This window comes from Cervus elaphus, chromosome 18, assembly GCF_910594005.1.
Source record: "Cervus elaphus chromosome 18, mCerEla1.1, whole genome shotgun sequence".
Taxonomy (NCBI): Eukaryota; Metazoa; Chordata; class Mammalia; order Artiodactyla; family Cervidae; genus Cervus; species Cervus elaphus.
This window is the reverse complement of record NC_057832.1, coordinates 119,649,239-119,667,459: the sequence shown is the minus strand read 5'-3', so window position 1 is coordinate 119,667,459 and position 18,221 is coordinate 119,649,239. Positions and strand designations below refer to the sequence as shown.

Below are 18,221 nucleotides of genomic sequence, written 5' to 3'. Positions count from 1 at the left end.
TTCCTGTGAGAGCAAACCCGGCCTCCAGTGGTGAGCTGTAGAGGATTGTAGTTTTGTTAACAATTAATTACAAGTAAGCAGTCCCCCCCCCCCCCCCCCTTTCTCCTCCCCTGCCCTCTGCTCGCCCTCCCTTCTTTCCCTTCTTTCCCTTCTTTCCTTTCTTTCCTTTCTTTCCTTTCTTGCATTTCTGGTTTCTAAACGTAAACCTTTTAGTAAGAAGCACTGTTGGCATTTGGGGGGCGGGGGTCAGTTTTGCTATTAAATGACAGGTTGGTAAATCATATCATCCAAATAAAGATTCAGTTCTTGATAAATTATTTCATATTCAACTTATAACTAAAATTTAAAATACCACTGATACATATAATGATAATTCATTAAAAGAAATTGCCCTAGTAGTTAGAATTGTCTGTTCTTGATTATTTATGAGTTAAACCTTCATGCTTATACTTTGTCTTAGAATCTATTAAAAAAGTTTCATTAGTAAGTAGATAAATATTCTTTATTCTTCATGAGGAATAATAACATAGAGTGGATGCCAACAGTGATTTATTCACATATCTTCTAAATACTACACCACATTTTCTAAAAATGACTTTTAAGAACCCTATTTAGTATCATTTATATATATTTGTAGTATAATTAATTGATACTAGGAAAGATTGATTATTATAAATTCACATGAAGGTTTCCATAGTGCAGTTGTTTGGCTTCAAAGCCTTATTCTTTGATAACTGTATGTGGACACCAAGCAACTTAGGTTGTGAACTCTCTTGATTTCTTCATCCATGAAACTACATCAGTTGCTTATTAGAATTTAATGATATATAAAGCACCTGACACATAGCAGACCAGTCTGCCCTGTTTTCTTAATTTGCAGAATAATGCAGGTATCATGTCAAAATGGAGACTTGAGAAGGATGTCATATTTATGTGTTAAATGTAGTTCTGGAGAGGTGGTCCTGAAACCCAGCACACTGACTTCATAACTATTTCTAAAGAAACGTGCCAGTGAAAATAACTGCAGGCCTGACCGAGTCAAACACTGGTCACAGAAAATGCAAAAGGGTAGTAGGTTTTCAAGTTCAAATATGTGCATAATGGCTGCACACATTTTAGAACAAAACTGCTGTTTAATTATTGTGTGTGTGTGTGATACACAGTAGAGGAGACCACAAGATGCTGTGGGAAAGCAGACAGCAGGAAGAACAACTCTACTCAGGCTTAGGCGTGTTTTCTAGGAGAAATGACCAAACCCCTGCTACTCAAAGTGTGACCTGCAGACCAGCAATATCAATATCACCTTGGAGTTTGTTACTCTGAATTTCAGGCCTCACCTTCACTTGAGTGGAAATGTTATTTTTAAGAAGAACCCTGTGTAGCCGTAAGTCCAAGAAGCACTGCTCTAAACCACTGAGAGACTAGTTTTCATCCCCAAAAGCGTCTCGCCATTTGGGGTGTCAGGCTACAACACGTACAGATTAGAAGTATGCATCCCTGTCAATTTTCTTGTGCCTGTTACATTTTTTAAGCCATTACCAAAATGACAGCTAGCACCAGCCAAGTTTGCTTTCTTAAATTACTGAAGGCTAAAGCTGGCAACAGCTATTTCTCTACTTTATATAGTATATATCTTATCAAATCACTCTCAGGACTAAGCTTTTTCTATTTGATGTTGAACTCAGTTTTATATATGACTGACTTATGTTAAAAGAATTCTGTAAGTCATAAAAATGAATTGGTTCTGTAATGGCTGTAATGTACATGAGTGAATGTGTATACCAAAAAGACAAATTATAAGCAGTTACGTCTTCAGTTTCTCTTACTGGTTGCCCTTCTTTCTCTTCTCTCTTCACTGTTCTCACTTTCTCTAAATCAAACTCACCTGTTAATAGCAATCTTGGTTTGCATAGTATATTGGGAGAGGGTACCCTTGAGACTGACTCAGGTGTGAATCTCCCCAGAAGACTTGAACATCCTCTGACCACACTTGAAGCTGATTGAATACACGAGGGTCCTCATGGACTCTAACCGTGAGGTTGATCCCACTTCATAGTCAGCAGCAGGATTTGATCTCTAGTAGAAAGTTGCCCATAGAAACCTACCCTCCACCAGTCCTAACTATTCCCACTTGCCTCTTCCTTGAAACAGGAACAGCTGTGTAATTTACTAAGTTGAGAGATTGGCCTCAAAGCGGAAAGGTGAATACCAACATAAAACAGTAATTATTGTTGGAACCTAAATCAATCTGTGCAGAGTAGTATTTTTAAAGTTTCTGTGGCATTTGAGAGCAAGTTTTTTCTATTAATATTTAGCTCTCTTTGTAACTTAAATTCTTCTGACATTTTTTTAACCCTCTTGTTTCCAGTTCAGTTTGTAGATAGGTTAAGTGTCACAGTGTGTGGGATGTGTTGGCAAGTTTTTAATAGGTGAAGAAATCTAAGATTCTGGTCTACCACCGATGGAGTTGGTGTTTCATATTGCAGTACGGTGCTTATTGATGTATTTTGAATATATGCATGCAAAAAAGGCTATGTAGAAAGTAGATGTTCAATAGGTGCTGAACAGAATGCCTACTTCACTTAGCAGTGAGCAAAAATAGCAGTGTCTGCCATTAAGCTTATGGCTTTAGATAAATACAGGTGCAGTAAAGGTAAAATCAGGTGTAACAATGGGATAAACCACATTGCAGTAGATGGGGAATCTGACCTCTTCTGAGTGGTCTTGTAAATGCTTTTTGATCAGAACTGAGATCTGAAGGATAATTTATAACTGAAGTTGATAATTAAGGCAGTTTGTAGTTTTGAGATCTCAAGTATATATTAGGTAATTTCTTCTTTGTCAAAATATCTAAGAGTAATCATAATTTTTCTTCATCTTCTATAAAATTGCATGGGCTCTACTTTCCAATGCTTTTTGATAACGTACTTGTTAAAGTTTGTAATGTAATTACCCATGCTTTTTTGTATAAGTTTTTCATAGCAGTTGAAAACGGCATCTAAGTAGTCTTCATCTGTAGAGCCCTTCATTTCCTTCATCCGTGTTATGTGCTGTGAATGCTTTTTGAAAAGAGATATAGCTATAGCATCAAACTGACTTTTAAATGATGATGAATAAATATTATTTTAGAATATGATCTTTTATGGTATATTTTAAGAACTGTCTACTGATACAATAACATTAAATGATCTATCAAAAGGAATTTAAGATGTGCAACACTAGCAAATCTCCTCAGAGAAAAATATTGAGTGGATATATTGAGAGAACTCACTCTAGATATCTATCGCCCCGACTCTACCACTGAATAATTCAAGACCCCATGCTTGTTCATTATGAAGATGCTTCAGGTGTGGTGAGGGAGACCATGGTTCGTTGGAGTGCTAGGGAAAGGCCTCTCTGAGGAGGACGAGGTAAGGCTGTATCCGAGGAGCCGCAAGACGCCGGCCGTTGGACGGTTGGTGTCGCTGTGAGGCAGGAGGAGCCTGCGTGTGCCAAGCCAGGGGAGCTTGGTCAGATCGGCGGCCGCAGGTGAGACTGAAGAGAGGCAGTGGGCAGGGTTTGACTTTAAGTGTCCCGGGAGCTATCAGAAGGTGTAGGAAAGGGTTGGAGGGTCTTGCTGGGTCGGGTTTACAGCTTTTGGGGGTCCGTCTGATTGCCGTGTGGAGAAAAGCGTGAGGGAGGCGCAGGCGAGCTGGGACGTGGTGCTGGCCGCGGGGGCGCAGAGAAGCAGGACTGTCAGGACGGCTGGAGGTCAAACGGCTGAACATCCCGGTGGTTCGGCTCTCAGGAGTGGTGGGGGAGGTCTGAAGGGACCAGAGGAGAGCTTTGAGGGAAGAGAACAGGTCTAGTGACCACCCATGTACTGACTTGACTGGGATCCACGTCCAAGGGTGGGGAAGTGGGGCTTGTGAAGGGAGAGGGTTAGACGTGGTGAACTGGAGAGGTTTAGGGTCACCAGAGATGCTGAGAGCTTGGAGCTTTCAGAACATGACTGCCCTGGCAGTTCACGTGGTGAAGAGGCGACCTGGGGTCAGTCCCTGCGTCGGGAAGATCCCCTGGAGGAGGAAATGGCAACCCACTCCACTATTCTTGCCTGGAGAATCCCATGGACAGAGGAGCCTGGCGGGCTACAGTCCATGGGGTCGCAAAGAGTCGGACATGACTAAGCGACGACTGACACTTTAATTTTCAGAACATGCTAGAAACAAATGTGAATTTAGGGAACAGCAGCATCCAAGATGGTGTTTACAGCCCTCATTATAGATACCATTTCGGACAAGACCAGAGAGAGGAGAGTGCTCCAGGCTTCCGAGTCAAGTGGAAGGAGGAAGGTGCCCTGGAGGCCGAGATGGGTCAGTGAGGGGAGCGGAGGAGCCTGGCAGAACTACACCTACTTGTTGAAAGTTGGAGTAAAATTAAAGGAGAAATCGCTTTCGGCAGCGCACAGGTTACAGGAGACCCTGGACACAGCAGGAAAGAGGCCAGATGTGGCCCGAGATGCAGGATGATCCGTTAGTGGGAAAAGTGACTTGTCAGTGAAGGCAGTATAGCTCTTAGCTGAGCCGAAGGGAGGTTAATTAAAGCAAAGCCAGTCTCCCTTGTGTGGTCCTTCGCAAAATACTGTTATTTCATTAACAGTCTCCTCCCCAAAGGGTAGTCACATTCTTCTAGTTGATTATTTAAATTCCCTGGTGGTATTTTAATGTGATTAATAGGCAACTACTTGTTAGTTTGTTAGTGTTCTAGAAACCTGGTAAGTACCATGTTTTTTGTCTTTAGTTTTAATCATTTAATTTGGTAAAACCGTAGCATGCATTGTTGAATTATCTAATTAAAAATAGGTTCTATATTGTTTGACATTTGTTTTGTGTTTTTCTTTTAAAATGTTAACCTTTGTGGAGTAAACGTTTTTATGCTGCTTCCTCATCAGATTAGTTCAGGTTATTTCTGAATGTGATTATTTGGGAGCAAAATGTGTTAGTTTTATTTTAACTAGTTTGATAAGTACTATTTCTCATATAAATAATCAGATACTTCAGGCATTTTAATTTGCAAATTTAGGACAATTTGCTTTTAACAATTTTCTGCTTTTCAAATTAGTTCCTTGGATGTAATATAAGTGTAATAATCTGCTAAATAAAAACCAAAGTCCACAACTAGTGATCACTGAAACAACAGTAATTAAATGGTAGGATTATAATGGTGTTTACATCTTATGGTTGCAAACTGACTTTCCAGATTTTACAGTGAATGTAAATGTCTGTGATGGCTCATGTTTCTGATTGCATTTTTTGGCCTACTGTTTTGGTGGTTTATAGCAAGAAGTATACCTAACATTCTTTAAGTTTACTCATTCTCATTTCTGGCAGAGTGATAGTCATTAGAAGAGACTAATGCCCAAATAGTTTCTTATTGTTTTAATATTTAAAGTTTGATTGACATTTATTTATATCTTCATGCTATAATTGCAGTTCGATAAGTCACTGGTGATGACACATAAACCTTAAATTATTATGCTTTATTGTACTGATGTTTCAACCAGAATATAACATTTAATGTAAATTTGTAGCTGCAAACATTTAAACATAAAGTCACTGTTAAGTGATAAGCTTTCTTTCCTTACTTCCTTGAAGCAATTTGTCCTAAGTTTTCATACGTCTGCATTTGTTTTTGCTGTTCTAAAATTCCTTAGTTGCTGGCTTTGACCTTTTACGTTGCGGAGTTTTATACGTCTATTTTCTCACCTGCCATATCCTAGGGGGCTTGGAGTACCCATAATACAGTGAGCCCACCTTCCTGGTCCCCAGACATTTCAGAAGGTCGGGAAATTTTTAAACCCAGGCAGCTTCCTGGCAGTGCCATTTGGAGCATCAAAGTGGTAAATAAAACTGCATTTACATTCATATGTCATTTCTATCTGGTTGGTTTTGTCCGAATAGAAGTTAAGAATTAAACCTTTCTTGTCTAGTTTCCAGAGCCACTTTTTACATCTAAAATTTTTAATATGAAGAAGCAACATGCTTGCCTTTAAAAACCTGGACTAGGAGGAAATTAAATTGCCATTTTACTTGACTGATCTTAAGTGTAAATTTCTAATACCTTTTTAATGCTTCCTTTTATATTGTAATTACCAATATTTTTTCTGTTGGGGGAAATCCTTGTCCCATAGGCTATAAAGTAATTAAGGATTCATTCATGATATAAAATTTTGTTGCTCAGAAAAGAACAAAAGAAAAACTACATTAATGTTTTATATGTGATTGGAGAAGAAATAGCAGAATTGCAGATTTCATTGTTAATAAAAATTATAGGAACTTTTTCATATCTTTGGTGGATATTTCTGCTAGTCCTTGAATGTTAGTTAAGCAATCTAATGCATTTTGAAGGGTGAAAAATTAATTTGAAAAAATGTTAATCATCTGAAAAGTTAAAACGTTACTGACTAGAGAAGACAGTATTTCATCTTCTTTATTTAATATAATTCTGGAATAATGGTTTTTCGTTTAGAATAAGGATTTCAAAGGAGTTCTAGATTCTGCTTTCTTATTTTCTATCACTATTGGAAGAACTCGTTTTCAACTCACTCAGATACCAATGCAAGGTATTGAAAATGTAAATATCTTTTTAAGAGCTTGGAAGTCTTGCTTGACCATTTTGAAACGTATACCACTCATTTTTTACTTTTTCTTACCTGTGTCATTGGATGCTGAGGAAAAATGAGTTGAGGGATTACTATAGTCTTGATTCAGTCACTGACTTGTAAAAAGTCTTTTATACTGATTAAAAAACAAAAACTGTCCAGTTCAACCCTACCCTGTCCCTGTTCCGAGAAGCTTGATATTTGAAGGAGAGGAGCTTAAGAGGATAAAGAGAGACAGATGGAAAACTGGAAGCTGGCTGTACTTACTAAACTGAAGGGAAAAAAGACCCCCTTCCCCTTTGTTCATGTGTCTTTCTTATGCTCACAATATAGCCATAATTTATGTACTTGGAAACCATTCTGCCAAGTAGGTAATGAGCTCAGTATTTCAAACTATAAAAAGTGAGATCCATTGAAGATGTGGCATATTATTTCACTTCTGAGGGGAAAAAATCAGGATTTTCCCGAGCATTTTAGTAATCTTAAATATATGTAAGTAGGTATGTAGATGCGAGGTTTTTTTCAGGTAGTAATAAATAAATCTGAGAATAAGAAAATCATAAAAACAAATAACCTTAGTACTTATTTGTTGAAATATCAGGGAATTCAACATGTTTTTCTAAAGATTTTTTTCTTGTATTAGGTAAAAATTCATATGAATTATTTCCGTTTCAAGTATTTATTATCTAGGTGATTTAAAGCAAGCCTTTTACTTTCATCAGCTTTTGAATGGTTAAACTCCATGGCTGATTCATGTCAATGTATGACAGAACCCACTACAATGTTGTAAAGTAATTAGCCTCCAACTAATAAAAATAAATGAAAAAAAAATTGACAATTTTAATGACAAAAAATGACTATTGCACACTTAAGAATTATTTCTCACGCACTGTGGCAGTACAGAGTACTGGTTAGGAATGTAGACACTGGAGCCAGACCTGCCAGCTGGGTGAATTTGGGCAAGTTACTTCACCGCCTGATACCTCGGTGTGCGTGCGTGCTCAGTTGCTTCAGCCGTGTTTGGCTGGACTGCAGCCCACCAGGCTCCTTTGTCCGTGGGGTTTTCCAGGCAAGAATACTGGAGTGGATTGCCATGCCCTCCTCCAGGGGATATTCCCAACCCAGTAATCAGACCCAGGTCTCTTGAGTCTCCTGCTTTGGCAGGCAGATTTTTTATCACTAGCCTCGCCCGAAAGCCCATATTCCTCAGTGTACTTCTCTCTAACGTGGGGATAATAAGATAGTACTGACCATACGAGACTGTTGAGAGGAACAAGTGCTTCGAGCAGTACGTAGTAAGTGCTCAGTGTATCTTAACTTTTAGTATACTTACAAGAAGCCAGCTAGAAAGAGTCCTTCCCTACACTTGCTGTGTATGTGATAAAATTAGTTGCATGTGAAAGTACGTGGATAGAGGTGTGTCTGTTCTAGCCACCTTGGATGTAAGGTTAGGAAATGGAAATACAGTGATAGGGGTTTACTGATGCAGGGCATTCACAGTGACAGACACATGTTTGATTTTTAAGGTTATAGATGTTCAGGTTGCAGAACACGTATCGGAAGATGTAAATGATTCACTTAGTAGCTGCCATTCGATCAGAATAAAAGAAGCAGGTGTATTTGTGTAACATTTCATATGATGGTTTATCTCACATTGGGATTTAAAATTCTTCTGAGCTTTTACAGAACGCTGACTTTTCCGTATCTGTTGTGTAGGGCCGGGGGTCTGGATTTCCAGGAAAGCGGAGACCTCGTGGTGCAGGACTGTCTGGACGAGGCGGCCGCGGCAGATCAAAATTGAAAAGTGGAATCGGGGCGGTCGTGTTACCTGGGGTAAGGCCTGTTCCCTTTACATTTGCTGTAGTCAGCTGTCAGCTGATGATGATAATCTCATTTGTACCAAGTTACTCAATGGACATGAGTTTGAGCAAGCTCTGGGAGTTGGTGATGGACAGGGAGGCCTGGCGTGCTGCAGTCCATGGGGTCACAAAGAGGCGGACACGACTGAGCGACTGAACTGAACTTTAGATGCTGAGAGTCACATAAATAGGCTAAAGTTATCTCTGTTTGCGTATTTATGTATTTCTGACTGTGCTGGGTCTTGGTTACTCTGCGGGGCTGCTCTCTCGGTGTGGCGGGCAGGTGGGGGCTGCCCTCTGGCTGTGGTGCAGGAGTCCTCGTTGCGGTCCCTTCTCTCACTGCGGAGCTCGGGCTCTGGAGCGCAGACTCAGTGGCTGTGGCCTGCGGGCTTGGTTGCTCTGCAGGATGAGGTTTCATCCCGGATCAGGGATAGAACCCGTCTCTCCTGCATTGGCAGGTGGACTCTACCACTGAGCCAGCTTTCTTTCTAAACCTTTGATGAGGTTTTCTTTTATATTTCCTGCCTTCTCACCCCTTTTTTCTTTTCTTCCCTTCGTCTTTGACTCTCACCTTTCTGTGCCAATCCTTCTCAAAATCCAGTATGCAATATATTTGCTCTTCTATTAAAAAAAAACCACAAAAATTCCTGCCGTATTCTTGAGTTTATATGAAGAATTTAATTATGTGGGTGCTTTAAGTTTTTTTATTGTAGTTGTTCTCAGTGTTGTAATGTTACTTACAGAAGACATTAGGAATGTTGTAGGTTAGTGTGGACTCTAAAAATGTTGAAGATTTTGATTGTCTTTTAATTTGAATTTCAGATTGGTAAATATTTGCTCACTGGCACATTATGAGGCTTTACTTAAATGTGTTGAAAAAACTGCCTTTGGCAAATAATGGCAAACATTTCATGCAGTGACTTTACTATTTTACTGATACCCTGTTTTTTCAGATTTTAATTGTCATTTTAAGTTCAGGAGACAGGTAGAATTATTCACTTTTCCTACTAAAGAAGTAAAGAAACCTGGATTCTGGTCCTTTTTTAAAAAAGCAAATTCCTCCTTCACTTTCTTCCTCCCTTCCCTCCTCCTCCCCAAAACTGGTAGACTTACTCAGATAAAATTAATATAAGGTACAGATATTTGAAGTGTACAGTTGTGTAGGTTTTGACATACGGTTGCACCCGTGAAACCCACGCTGCAATTAACAGTACCCTCAACCCCAGAATTCCTTTGTGCTGCTCCGACGGCCCCTGTCTTCCTTCTGGCCTCACTCTTGGGTAGTGCCTGATCTGATTTCCATCGCTGTTGATTAGTTTGCATTTTCTGCAGTTCATAAGTGAAATCATACTGAATGTTCTCTTTTTGATACAACTTATTTCACTCAGTATACTTATTTTAATATTAATTCATGCTCTTGTATGTTAACAGTTCATTCTGTTTTGTTGCTGAAGGGTATTACATAGTATGGATGTGCCACAGTTTGTATTGTCTGTTCACCTATTTAAAGGCATTAAGTTTGTTTCCATTTTTTGTCTCTTAGAAATAAATATGCTCTAAACTTTTATATCTCAGTTCCCATGTGGACTTTTTTTTTTTTTCCCCTCTCATGGATAATCACGTAGAGATGGAATGCTGGATATATGGTAGGTATAGGCTTAGCTTTTCAAGGAAAGGCTGGTTTTCACGTTGGGTGTGACATTTTATTTTTGTAAGACTGTACAGGCTCCATTTCCTCCACCTACCTGCCCACATTTGGTGCGGCTAGGCATCTTAGTTTCAGCCATTGTAATAGTCATGTTAATAGTGTCGTCTTTGTGCTTCTCTAGTGACTCCTGATGTTCACCAGCTTTTTAGGTGCTAATTTGCTACCTGTATATCTTCTTTCATAAAGTCACTCTTCAGACCTTTAATATAGTAAGAAGAAAAAAACTGAGTAGTTTTTTTTTTTTTAATTTACTGAGTTGAGATTTCTTTATGTATTCTGGACACAAGCTTTTTATCATATATATGATTTGCAGGGTTTTTTTTGCATTTTGATGTTTGTCTTTGAATGTTCTTAACTGTGTCTTTTGAAGAGCAGATGATTTAATTTTGATAGAGTCCAATTTATTGATTTTCCCCCCTTTGGATGGTGCTTTCTGGTGCTGAGAGATACTTACGTAATCTAGGGTCACAAAGATACTCTGCTTTCTTTTAGAAAGGTATTGCACTTAGATCTATGATTCAGTTTGAGTTTTTTAACTATAGTATGAATAGGGATGCAAGTTCATTTATTTTTACATGCTGAATAAGCCAGTTGTTTGAGCAGTTTCTCTGAATGGCCTTTCCTCTTTCCTCATTCTTAAAAATTAGTGATTATATTTGTGGGTCTGTTTTTCTCATCTCGCCGTGCCATTGCTCCGTTTGTTTAGGCCAGTACTGCACTGTTAGATTACTTCTGCTTTACAGCTACTCTTGAAATCAAACACTATTTGTCTTCAGGTTTTCTACTTTTCAAAGTTGTTTTGGCTCTTCTAAATCCTTTGTGCTTCTGTATTAATTTTAGTGTTAGCTTGTCAGTACCTATAAAATAAACCTGCTAAAATTTTGACTGGGTTTGCGTTCAAAATATAGATTAACTTGGCAAAAGTGACATTTTAACCATATTGAGTTTTTGAATCCATGAACACCTGTATTTCCATTTCTTTGGTTCTTTAGTTTCTTTCAGTGATGTTTCGTTTAACAGACAGGTTGAACAGACACTTAATCAGATTTATCTCTATTTACTATATTTTTATGCTATTGTTAATGGTAGTGTCTTAATTTCAGATTGTTTTTGTCCGTTGCTAGTATTTAGAAATACTGCTTATTTTTGTGTATTGATTGTGTACACATAAGGTTGTGTATGCTACAACCATATCAAACTCCCTGATTGCTTATTTGTAGAATCTGTTCGATTTTCTACATAAATGATCATGTTGTCTGCAAAGACAAAAATAAACTTTGACTTTCTTTTTAATCTATAGTCCTTTTGTGTCTGTTTTTTTATTGAATTTGCGATAACTTTCAGTACAGTGTGGAATAGAAGTGATGAGCTTAGGTAACCTTGTTTTTGACCTTGAGGAGAAAGCAGATAGTTTTTCATAATTAAGTATGGTGTTTAGCTTTAATAGACATCCCAAATCAGTTTGAGGAAATTCTTTTCTATTCATAGTTCACTGTGATATTTTTAAAATCAGGAGTAGATGTCAGAAAATAGATTCAATTTTTTTTTTTTTTTGCATTTGTACAGATGATTATGTAGCTTATTTGTTGATAAGTGAGTTACATCAGTTGTTTTTATGTATGTGTGCTAAAGCAGTCTTGGATTCCTAGGATAAATTCTACTTGGTTATGATTTTGGGTTCAGTTTGCTAAAAATTTTGGACTTCTTATATCAGTGTTCATGAGGAGTACTGGTCTATAGTCTTTTTTTTCTCTTATCATGATTTTGTGTAGTTTTTGTATCAGCATAATTCTGGTTTCATAGAATGAATTGAGAAATATATTCTGCTCTTCAGTTTTCTAGAAAAGTTGTGGCATGTTGGGCATTTCTTTCTGCTATTATTTATACAGAGTCATTGGTGGAGCCATTTTGGCCAGGAGATTTGTGCTGGAAGATTTTCAGTTTCTTTCATAGTGTTGGGCTTTTTAGGTTATGTGCTTTTTCTTGCATGAATTTGTCTTTTAAGGAATTTGTCTGTTTTATGTAGGCTGACAAATACATTTTCCTAGAGTAGTTAATAATAGCCCTTTACTCTCCTTTTAATGTCTGTGGAATATGTAGTTATGTTACCTTCCTCATTCCATATATTAGTAATTTGTGTCTTTTCTCCTTCCTGATCAGTCTTGCTTGAGGTTTATCAATTTTATTGATCTTCTGAGCCAGCCTTTGCTTTCATTCATTTTTCTGTATCTTTTCCTACTTTCTAGTCCACTGATTTCTACTTTGATCTTATTTCCTTTTCTCTTGCTTTGATTTTAATTGCTCTTCTTTTTTTATGTTCCTGCTTGGAAATGCCCAACTTGTGAGGTTTAGGTTAGAGCTTTCTAATAATGTAAAGGTTATGAAATAAATTATGAAAAACAGTTGGGTCACTAAACTAGGTGATAGTTTTCTTTCTTACATGTACAAATTGCTGGGGTTTTTTTTTTTTTTTTTAGTCTTGATGTATGGCAGAAACCAACACAATATTGTAATTATCCTCCAATTAAAGATAATATTAAATTTTTTAAAACCTTGATTTTTTTTTTTTTTCTTTTTTAAAGTACTTATAATTTAAATATGACCTTCCCCCCCACTTGATCTGCATCTTCCCACCAGACTTTATTTCTGGTTTATACTGGGAATACTATATCCTTGTTTTTCATTTTAACAAAAACATTCTCTGGGTACATTTTCCTTCAAAAATAAGAATAATATTTTTACCATTTGTGAGCTACTCCACTGTCACCCCATTGTAAAACCCTTTTTGTGTTGAAGGTGGGGATGTGGAAACAGGTACTTATTGCAGTATTCTTCTGTTACCTGTATTGTAACTGTTTTCAGTTACGTATTTTAATGACATTCTCTGTGTGTCATCAATTCTGTAGTCAAAGGGCTGGTTATTCTTAGGCACTTAATTTATCACTGATGAAATGATTCTACTTTTATGAACCAGCTTGTTTGATTGAAAGTTAATTTGGGGATACAAATATAACATATAGCTATCTTTCTTCAATTTAAAAATTTTAAACATTATGAATAGACCAGAGTGTTTCTATTGCTGCTACCTCCCGAGTCCTAATTCTCTCACTTTCACCTGCTTTGGGCATGTACATTTTAGGCTGATCCATGTGAGAGTGCCAGCACTGAACCACCTTTGACCGGCAGAACCAGCAAGTTCTTAAGCTTGAACCTGTGATACGTGTCCATAGGCAGACACACAATCGTTTTGCATGTGTTTAATACCATGGTGCTGTAGCTCACATATTTCTCTGCAGCTTATTTTTCAACTCAGCAGTGTAGTGTGATGACTTTCTTGATGGAAATCCATACAGATTTCTACCTTGCTATTTTTTAAAATACTGCGTAATTCTTCATATGTTTGGATTTTTTGTAGTTTTAGTCATTCCCTCGTGCTGACTAATTGGGTTGTTTACACTTTTTCCTTGTTATCTTTAGGCCTTTGTGACTGTAAATTGTTTTTATTGTTGACATTGTGAAACAGTAGAAATGTCCATTAAAACTGCGTTTAAACTCACGTATATTGAGTATATATTCCTTCTGTTACTCTTTTGTCAGTCACTTGTCAAGAACAATAATTCTGTTTTTATTTTGTGTTTCAGCTCAATTCTTCCACACTAGATTGTAAGCTTTTAAAGCAAAGAGGATATATAATTTTGGCATTGGTTTTCTTATCCTCTTTTTTAACATCCAATTCAGAGCTTTTTTTCATGATAAGCACTCTGGAAATAATTAACAAGCCAGCGTGTACTTAGTTGATTTGGTCAAATTTAACTAAGTCCATAACTTAATGACTGTGGTTGATAATCCTTTGGCTAATACTGAAATTTTGACAAGTTACTCAAAATTATTATATTCTGAAGCATTGCTGCCCAAAAAGAAATATGTGACCCATAAGGTACTAAGATATTAGTCTCTCAGTCATGTCCAACTCTTTGTAACCTTATGGACTGTAGCCCACCAGCTCCTCTGTCCATGGGATTCTCCAGTCAAGTATACTGGAGTGGGTAACCATTCCCTTTTCCAGGGAATCTCCTTGACCCAGGGATTGAACCCGGGTCTCTTGCATTGCAGGCAGATTCTTTACCCAGCTGAGCCACCAGGGAAGCCCTGTGTGACCTATATATGCAATTTAGAACTTTCTAGGGAATTTCCTGGAGAAGGCAATGGCACCCCACTCCAGTACTCTTGCCTGGAAAATCCCATGGATGGAGGAGCCTGGTAGGCTGCAGTCCATGGGGTCACTAAGAGTCGGACGCGACTGAGCGACTTCACTTTCACTTTTCACTTTCATGCATTGGAGAAGGAAATGGCAACCCACTTCAGTGCTCTTGCCTGGAGAATCCCAGGGACGGGGGAGCCTGGTGGGCTGCCGTCTATGGGGTCGCACAGAGTTGGACATGACTGAAGCGACTTAGCAGCAGCAGCAGCAGGGAATTTGCTCTACCCACTAAAACAAAAAACCTTTCTAGTAGCTACATCAAAAAGAAAAAAAGGAACAGTGAAATTTAATTTTAATATATACCTTTTGATTTAGTATGTCCAAAATAGCATCATATCAACATGTAATTTATAAAACGTGCAACATTATTTATGAGCTATATCTACATTATTTTTTGTTTGTTACTAAGTCTTTAAAATCTGATGTGTATTTTGTATTTATATCTTTATACATCTCAGTGTGGAGTGCACCCATTGCAGGCTTTAAGAGTCACTGAATAGAATGATACATATGTGTGTGTTCATGTATGTGTACACAATAATAATACACCCTTTGTTTCTTGACTAGAATTTCTGGTTAATCAAGTCTTCTTAAAAACAGATTTGTTTTCTTATTACTTCCTGATCTGTGAGACTTGTAACTCTATAAAGAAACAATTAAGTGAATAAAAAATGCCATACTTTACATGTTTATAAAAGTATCTTGGCAATAATAACCTAATTTAGAATTGTTAGTGTGATCTCTGGCAAAAAAGTTACATTTTAAATATGAATCTTCTTAAGCTTTTCAACCAAGTATAATACAGGTGAGAAGTATGACTTCATATTTTGTTTATTTTGCTTTTTATAGGTGTCTGCTGCAGATATTTCATCAAATAAGGATGAAGAAGAAAACTCTATGCACAATACAGTTGTGTTGTTTTCTAGTAGTGACAAGTTCACTTTGCATCAGGTTTGAACTAAATTATTTGTCCTCCACTTTTACATTCCTCCTTGTGCATTTCTGCTTCATCTCATTCACACTAACATTGGTGTCATCTGATACTGGATCGGCCAAAAGGTTTGTTAGGTTTTTCCACAGCATCTTACGGGAAACCCCTAACAGATTTTTTGGCCAACTGATTATTTAGCTCTAGAGCTATATCAACGAAGAAGGTGATTTATACAAATTGTAAAATTAGCATGTTAGCATATTCTTAGTTTGGTCTCGGATTTAAAATATGTTACTGTGTTCTTAATTTCAGGATATGTGTGTAGTTTGTGGCAGTTTTGGCCAAGGAGCAGAGGGAAGATTACTTGCCTGTTCTCAGTGTGGTCAGTGTTACCATCCATACTGTGTCAGTATTAAGGTAAATACACTTAAATATAAATATTAAGATTTGATCTGAGTAGTATCATGCTACCTCTCAGTTCTTATAATTAATCAATTATTGTTTGTTAGTATTATTATACATATGTGACAGTATTTAAGTATATACTTTAAATATTGCCTTTAAAGTGTTACCTCAAACTCCTATAGATCAATGATCATAATTTGTGGTAATTATCCTGCTTTGCCTTGAAAATGTATAACAACAAATGCATACATTTAATTTTAAAAGATACTTTATACTATTTTTTGGTAAGGCATGAAGTTGATTCATTCTGTCTATTGATCATAAAAGTTGAGAACTAGAGTATGTAGTAAAAACTCTTTATTTCACCCTGCTCACTCTCTACTTCCACCAAACCCTCATTCATATGCAAAAGGACATTTTCTGTTACCTGGATCAGTGGGTTGATAGTTTTCATCAAATTCGGAGCACATGGATTGATATTTTTCATCAAATTTGAAGCACATGTTTTGGTTCACCAACCTACTCTCCAGCTTCCACCGTCCACTTCACACCCTCACAAGTTCTTGAAAAGTTTATAATTGTCTGCTGCTTCTATCACACATGTCACATTATATTAACTATTTTTTCTCCTCATTAGGATATGTTTTCCAGCCTTTTTTAATATCTAGTAATTTTTGATTGCACGTGGACATTGTGCAGTGTGTTAGCATATTGTTGACAGTCTGGATTTTGTTCCTTTAAAAAAAGGATTGAGTTGTTGTTGTTGTGCAGGCAGTTGTTTGAACCTTTTGAAACTTCTTTTTAAGCTTTAAGGTGAGTCCACAGAGCCTTCACTCTGCGGTGGCTTGTCTCAAACTTTGAGAACTCTTTGTTGTTCAGTCACTATGTCGTGTCCAACTCTTTGTGACCTCATGAACTGCAGCTCACCAGGCTTCCCAATCCTCACTACCTACCAGAGTTTGCTCAAACTCATGTCCATTGAGTTGGTGATGCTATCTAACTGTCTCGTTCTCTGCTGTCCCTTTCTCCTTTTGCCTTCATTCTTTCCTAGCATCAGGGTCTTTTCCAGTGAGTTGGCTCTTTGCATCAGGCCACTGAAGTATTGGAGCTTCAGCTTCAGTCTTTCCAGTGAATATTCAGGGTTGATTTCCTTTAGGATTGACTGGTTTTTTATCTCTTTGCTGTTGAAGGGACTCTCAAGAATCTTCTCCAGCACCACAGTTTGAAAGCATCAATTCTTTGGCTCTCAGCCTTCTTTATTGTCCAACTCTCACATCCGTACGTGACTACTGGAAAAACCATGCCTTTAATTATATGCACCTTTGTCGGCAATGTGATGTCTTTGCTTTTTAATATGCTGTCTAGGATTGTCATAGCTTTTCTTCCCAGTAGCAAATGTCTTTTAATTTAGTGTTGGTTATGACTCCATAAATGTTCACTGAAGACCTGAATAGTATATTATGAGTTTAGTTTGTTTTTCGTGGAGTTTTTTATAGCAAGAAGAAAATAATGATTGATGATTTTCCATTAGTTTTTGTTGTTTGTTTTTACCTACTGTAGAAGCATGATAGCACATCATTTCAGCAAGTGCCTGTTTTTCTGGGAAAGGCCCACCTCTTCTATACTCTGCTATTCTCTGTTCTGAGCTGGGCTGGAAACTTCTGGGTCTGTTGCTCAGTTCTCATCCTTAGTATCTCTGGGCTAATGTTTTCTGTCGGGTTCATTGCCCTCAGGATCCCATGTCTTCCTTTTTCTTCCCTCACATCGCTAACTTCATTAGAGAGAGTACTCAGGAGCTGAAGTTTGAGTCTTTGTATGTCTAAAAGACTGTGTGTGTCTAAAAGACTTTGTATGTCAGTTTAACACTTAATTGCTGGTTTATCTAGGTTAAGGATTGTAAAGTATTTTCCTGTAGAATTGAACACTATTAGTTTATTTTAGGATCTGAAGTTAGAAAGTTTGGTGCTATTTTGATAGTTGTTCATTTATTTAACTTTTCTTTTCCTCCCATGTAGCGTCCTCATGGTCTGAATTTTTATTATATATTTTGATCACTTGCTATACTATTATTACACAGATTCTTTGTTGTCCTTTTTACACATAGACTCTAATCTTATTAGATTTTTTAGTTGGTTCCAGATTCGTAATATTACATATGTGGCTGCTTTGAGGAATTGAGGTTCTCAAACTTTTCTACTAAGTTAGACCCTTGAAGGAAAGAAGAATAAAGAGAGGAGTGAATGTGAACTTAAAAGTCCTAGGTTCATAGCCTAAAATCCTCCAAAACCATGAAATCACCTTGGGAATTCATGTTATACCTTAAGAGTTTTCATTTTTAATGTTGATTTTAATATACAAGTCCTTACATGGTATACACAACTTTCAGAATCATGAATTCATGAAATGTCATAGATTGA

The 18,221-nt window shown here is 37.3% G+C and overlaps 1 protein-coding gene across 13 annotated transcripts in view; it reads left to right on the top strand.

The window, feature by feature from the left end:
- Window positions 1-18,221, top strand: part of KMT2C (lysine methyltransferase 2C) — a 257,991-nt gene that overhangs the window by 166,201 nt on the left and 73,569 nt on the right. For all 13 annotated transcript variants that reach the window (XR_006334856.1, XM_043871872.1, XM_043871871.1 and 10 more), the window contains 4 exons: window positions 5,759-5,878; window positions 8,357-8,473; window positions 15,318-15,419; window positions 15,712-15,816. Coding sequence is in view for 12 of the 13 variants with exons in the window: in XM_043871872.1 (XP_043727807.1) it covers window positions 5,759-5,878; window positions 8,357-8,473; window positions 15,318-15,419; window positions 15,712-15,816 (444 nt within the window). In the remaining variant the exon portion in view is untranslated. The remainder of the gene's footprint in view (window positions 1-5,758; window positions 5,879-8,356; window positions 8,474-15,317; window positions 15,420-15,711; window positions 15,817-18,221) is intronic.